Source organism: Amyelois transitella, chromosome 8, assembly GCF_032362555.1.
Source record: "Amyelois transitella isolate CPQ chromosome 8, ilAmyTran1.1, whole genome shotgun sequence".
Classification (NCBI taxonomy): domain Eukaryota; kingdom Metazoa; phylum Arthropoda; class Insecta; order Lepidoptera; family Pyralidae; genus Amyelois; species Amyelois transitella.
The window spans coordinates 8267145-8273817 of record NC_083511.1 but is presented as its reverse complement, the minus strand read 5'-3'; the positions used below and the strand labels follow the sequence as shown (position 1 = coordinate 8273817).

Below are 6673 nucleotides of genomic sequence, written 5' to 3'. Positions count from 1 at the left end.
GATTTCCATCTAAAACTATCGAAAATATATGTGTGATACAGTTCGCACGAACACAAAATGCTTTGATTTGTTCGCCGTTCGTCATTGTTCCGTGACGGGCAAGGTCGGCTGATGTAATGCCGGCGCATGTTGCACCAGTACGGTCAACGACCTTGCATTAACGCGTGAACTATCGATATCGACATATAGTTCGTGCACATCACTAGACGTGAAAGATAGTTATTTAAAAAAAATAAATTAAATAAATTTTAAAGTTTATTTAGTTTGATCTTTACTTGGTATTTACGTAATGCCAGATAAGAGGCCACTGGAAAATGGAAAATCTCCGTAAATAGGCACCCATAGAATAGAAGCCTCCAATAATTGGTTAGCCCTAGTTCAAATTCATAAAACTTACTATTAAAGCAGTAGCATACAAAATCTCTATCGACATACACACAAATGATAAAAAGAAAATATTTGTAAGTATTTTTGTAAGATTGTATCGAATAAACATAAAAATTTCACGAAATTTGGCACAGATATAGAATATTTACCTTGGGAAGTGACATTTTTCTAGAATTACTTACGGGAGCGAAGCCCCGCGTAAAAGCTAGTACATGATAATTTTGCAAGCCACAGAACGAGCTCTTAAAAGGCATCGATAAATAAGTAATTATATCTTACTTCAACATCCTTCAATTGAGCACGTAACTATTTAGACTAAATATCCAATTAGAAGAACTACATTTAACGTTGACACTAATTCTATGTAGATATTTCGCTAATGCAGTGTGAAATCCCATACACGCAAATGATTACACCGTAGAAGGTACGTGCTATCCTATGAAAAATACTCGTTTTTAACCGCCCTAAAAAAGGTTTTCCGTTTAACAAGTATGTGTGTATGAAAGGATGTTTGTCCGCGACTATCTCGCATTTAGCTGAACCGATTTTGATGCGTTTTTCAGGCAAATGTTTGTTACACAAAGGAAAACAGGTTTAAAACATTTAAACGAAACTTCATTAAAAGACAATATCGATTGAACGCGGTTCTCTTTTTACAAAAGTTATCAATTCTCTTTTTACAATAGTTAGGTAGTAAATCAGTTTCAACATCCAATTCCTAATAAGCACAATGCTTAAAGGACCGAGTCTGCTTTCTGACTTTTCTACCTCCACTTTGTGCGACCTTCAGCATCCTCAGTAGGTTCCTAATAACCAATAAATATTTTACTAATGTTATGGACGCGAAAATTGTTGTCTCTTCACACTTTATCTGGCAATCTTAAAATTTCGTCATCGTCATACCTTTTACATAGCAAGGAGTAGGGGGAGTACGTAATATAAAGATAAAGATATACTCTTTCATTTCGGAAATAGCTTTGCAATAAAAGTCTTTTACTCGAGCATAGTTCCAGGTAAGTAAAATATAAATTAGTTTTCTTTCTTTTGCACTTTAAAATAAAAAAATGTTAACGTTTATGTTTTTTAAACTATTCAAGTAGGTATTTCAAGGTAGGAATGGCTAGACTTAGAGCTTCATAGTTAAGATTTCAAGGATAAAGAGCCACTGTGTTATTTATGACTAATCACCACATATTTTCAGACATTGAGACTATTAATTGAACTGCTGAACTTCTGATGTAACCCATATATTGCCAGGCGGATGCTATGACTTAAACTAGGGTCAATTTTTTTACGATATATATGTGACACTATAGCACAATCATTGTTCGTAAGTATATGCGCAAGCGCAACAATGAATTTGTTAATGAATAAAATATTTAATACTGACTTTTAGCCCGGTCTATACTACTACTACTATAATACTAATATATATATTTATATGTTTACGTTTAGACATATATATAATTTACGTGTATACATATATATACGTAAATATATAATTAACGTCTCTGTTCCCCACTAACCCATAATTTAGGGCTTTTCAAGGCAAGAGTGATTAGGCATTATTAGAGCTTACGAGCACCACCTTAGATTCAATCTTGCTCACCGTCCGGTAGATTAAGGCTACTGAAATTCCCAATAAAATGATTATCCTACCATTTCTCAAGGGTTTTAGTAGTTGTGTTGTTAAAAAGTCTTAATCTTTTCTTTTCAATCCAAAGTACTAACGAGGTAGGTAAGTAAATTGTCCTTTAAAAAAATTTGGACTGGAGGCAGGGCACGACATAGGCCAAGAAATACTATTCTAGTAAGTACTCGTCAATATAAACAATGTGCATTAATTAGTTCACATTTTTTATTTAAAATTTTTATTTTTTAATTGACGTCCAGTAAAAATGCTTCGGTGAAGTTTGTTCCGCCGCTTTTTATAACCTGCGCTTTGGAAGCGGTTCTTATTTTATGTAAGTACTCTTTTTTGAAAATAAATCTACCTATTTCTATTTGATGGCATCAAATTGTACTACGGGCGCTACCGTAAGTAACGTAGTAACCAGGTATAGCATGAGTAGCCTTTGCAGTGCAGTGACATCTAGCAGCGAATAGCAAAAATATAAATATGATTTCATTGTATTTAGACTAAAGTGAACAAAGTAAAAATGTTAACATAACTATTTACATTAAAATATTTTTTTGGAAATATTATATTAGGTCCTTAACTGGATAAACATGTAAATTTTCTGCTTTTATATTATGATGTATATACTGCACAATCTTATAAACTGTATGTGGTCGTGTCAAGAAAATAAAACCATTGATTTCAGTCATGATTATTTAATAAAATCTGTTATTTACAAAGTAATTTTCGGTGGACATGTTCAACATAAGCTTTCTTTGAGCGCAAGCGTTGCGTGCGCCGTGCGCTAGCGCATACCATGGAAAACTTCTAAATTACTAATTATTTTACACATTGCCTAATTATTTAAACAGCAACCTAAAAACTTAGGCCCCATAGACAAAAAGAAGAACAGAAAAATTAATTACTTAAAAACAAGATAGATACAAAAACAATACAGTAAATCCTTTCTTTTCAAGTATTTCAGTGAAATTATTTGTACTCATATTTGCGTGCTCATAAATCTTTAGGCAATGGAAAACAGCATTCATAATTCTTGTACAAACAAAAAATAAAAACAATACTTTGAGCCAATACTGAATACATAAAACCTTCATTTAGATCAAAGCGTATTTAATTTTTCGTTTTTAAAACAAATATACTTTAAAAAATTTAAGACCATCGCGGTCAGTTTGTTAAGATTAAATTATAATAATGATACATGATTCTCAAACCATTTTGAACTTTAATATTAACAATTAAACGTCCTGATTACATTGTATATAATCTGTTACAAATTCGCCACTCTCTTCGATATTTTAAACCTTAAAACATAATAACACGTTTGGTTTTTACATAAAGCTATAACAACAGTAACATTCATCCATAAGTTTTTGAATATTCTTAATACATTTCATAATTTTATACTGTTTACATGTAAACTTAATGAATACAATAATAATAGGCATATCATTATTAATAATAAAATACGAGTTGTTACAAACGAAATATTTTTAACGGTTTTTATTATCACATAATTCTCTTCTATCCTCACTTCATCTATACATTCATTATTTAAGCTTAAAACTAAATTATGCTTTTTATTGACAAAAATATCTATGACAAAAATATATTATTACCTATATTCTAAGTTTGTATATATACACCCTACCTGGCAAGTACAAGCCTAGATTTTCTACATAAAGGTGTTTTTGGTATTGAATGATGCACGTAAAATTGACTGCGTTGCATTACTCACATGTGTTTTTTTAACTTATTCAATATATTTACAAGTTGTTCATAGACGATGGCACACAAAGATTGGACCAAGGAAATATAACCAACCTGGAAACAGCAACCAACCACAAATGATCCATGACCACGACCACTCCGGCAGAAGTGTGTAAATGTTTTGAATGTGTCTAATACTGTGATACTGTCTAATGTTATTACATATCACACATTGTTTTACTCCACTTATCTTGGAAAGGGAGGCTGGTGTAACTGAGATGCAAGCGCTGCTCAGACACCAGTCTCTCATAATCTTAGTAAAAAATCATCGTACCATGTATACCTCAATGTATTAACATGATAAAATAATAATAATTATTATATTATTATACCTGAACCTCATTCTAATGATGTTATTAGGGACAGAATAGAAAATTTCTGTCTTTTTCTCAGTGGCCTATTTTGAAAGTTATGGAAAAAATAGGGTTGTTTTAGTCGTATTTTTTATTCTGATCTTGTTTTCTTGGTCTTGCAAGTTGGATATACTTCCGTGGGTTGAACGGTATGCCATTGCAGTTTGCCTAGTGAGACAAAAGTCTCAACAAATATTGATAAAACATCGAAAAGCAAACTATCATGACATACAACGTTATAATATATTTATCTCTCTCAAAACTGCAAGTAAAGCCAAGCTCGAGAAATTGATTCTGGAAAGATTTAAAAGGCTAAAGTACTACCGCTTGTCTAACTGATAAAACACAGTACAGATTGTTAAGAACGCAAGAGTTGACGTAAGTACAACATAAATTCTCTTTTCTATAAATTGTCATTTTAATAAAAGTAGAATGAAAATAAAACATTAATTAAGATAATAACTTTTGTGAAATCGGCTACTTAATTTTTTTTATTTATATAACAGTACACTCCAAGGAGCATAAGCTTTGACCTTATTTATCATTAATTTGAGGATATGGTTCTCACATCTCTCTTATAACAAGTTAAAAATGCCGATAGATGACATACTGAGGCACGTCTAATCGATGAAAATAGTTCAGGCCAAGAAAGCTTCTTGAAAAGGCAAAGGTCTAATTTATAACCGACGTCAAAACTTCAAATCCTATCTATTTATTCATTGTTTATTTACATCTGTGCAGTTATTATTAATTATTTACATAATTGATCGTAATTACAATAGAATTCTGGATTAGTTAAGTGTTAATTAAAATAAGTTCTCGTGAGTAAAATGTTAGTATACTTATTAAAAAGATAAATAGCTTAGTAGTCGTGTAGTAATACGGGCAATAAAGAATTGTGGTACTGGAAACCCAATACAAGAAACAGAAAACAATTAGAAATCAAAACGATCCTTGTTATTTTTGCATCTAAGTACTTACAGCCTATAAGTACTACAATTATTGCTAGATGTTTGGACATATTTGTATGTGTTACTTTCATTGAGTATATTAGCATTGAGTTGACACTAGCACCTCAACTATATATGGCACGTTAGAATCTTAACATTCCATTAGAAATGCAACGTGTGCTTATTGCTTGCAGTCAATTCCAAGACATTCCTATTTTAACTCATCACATTACGATCCTATGGTAACCTCCAGTCGTTTACTTTTAAAACTAAGTATTTATTATAGTTACCAAAAAGAGTAGGATTTTTACAAGTTCTGTACATTTCCATCAGAAAATATAATTTGTCATTTCCACGAAAAAATGCGTCTAAATGAGAAGTATAATAATTTCCGAGAAACCTTTGGAATATCGCTATCAAACTAATGAGATCGTGTTATTTATTTACTTTTTTGATAGCCAGTAATTATAAAGAGTTGTCGGAAATATTATAATTGTAAGGCTAAGCCACATTGGAAGATCATAGACATTCAGTGATAGAAACCGTTTGAGTACAAAATTGTATCATAGCAGAGGGTTAATAAATAAAACTACTTAAAATTAATTAATACAAATGTATACAATATACTTATAATTTTTATAGAGTACATTAGCAAAATCGCAGCATAGAAAGATTTTTTAAAAGGTCCATATATCAAAATGGTGGACTTTAATTAAAATTGTCACTTGTAAAACTAATTCAGTTTTTTCCTATTTTAAAAGTGAGCGATATTCGTGTTCTAGTTAAATAAAAGTGTAGCAAGACATGGCTGTTAAAGGCCGGTCAGCTTTTTGGGGTTTTTGCCTTTAAATATTTATTGGCATTTATTTTTACAATAAATTTAAAATCAAAATTAAAGAAAATGTCATACTAATACGGAGTTACATACTCCGCGCGGGCAAACATTGTACTTATTTTCAGATGTCCGATGTGTTTTGCATGTTAATTTGACATCATATCCTACCAATTGGGTATATTGTAAAATTTTTAAGAGTAACCGTCGGAGAGTGAGGGCTGCCACATTGATCTTACGATCCCAAAATACAACAACTCAACAGGGCATTATGGAAAGAATAAAGAGACTTACTTCTTGCTACTTTTAGAGCGCACTCTCCTCAAGACCCCACTGGTTCCCCCGCTCACAGCACGCTCTCCCTCTGCGACAGCTCGGCGGGCGAGGCGGGCGAGGCGGGGGAGGCGGACGAGGCGGGCGAGGCGGGCGAGGGCGGGTCGGAGGGCGAGGGCGCGGTGCGCACGATGGCGGGCGCGCGCGAGGCCAGGCGCGCGCCCATGGTGATGGGCGTGTCGTCGGGGTCCTCCTCCTCGCCCTCCTCCAGGTCCTCGTCGATGGGCGTCAGCACGTCCAGCGGCTGCTGGACCTCTTCCTGTTTCCTGTTGGGGTTCAACTTACGTTTACCACATAATATATTATATTTGTCTTATTATTGGTAGTGTGCTTATATGTGACACCGGAGGTCCCGAGTTCGAAACTCAGCTAGGGCATGATGAGAAACAATTTTTTTGGCTTCTAATTAACT

At 33.3% G+C, this 6673-nt stretch overlaps 1 protein-coding gene across 6 annotated transcripts in view; it reads right to left on the bottom strand.

The window, feature by feature from the left end:
* Positions 1-2705: 2705 nt before the first annotated feature.
* The window catches only part of LOC106136640 (monocarboxylate transporter 13), a 35028-nt gene continuing 31060 nt past the window's right edge, over positions 2706-6673 (bottom strand). For all 6 annotated transcript variants that reach the window (XM_060945506.1, XM_060945509.1, XM_060945503.1 and 3 more), the window contains one exon: positions 2706-6527. In XM_060945506.1, coding sequence (XP_060801489.1) covers positions 6275-6527 — 253 coding nt within the window. In that variant the 3' untranslated portion in view covers positions 2706-6274. The remainder of the gene's footprint in view (positions 6528-6673) is intronic.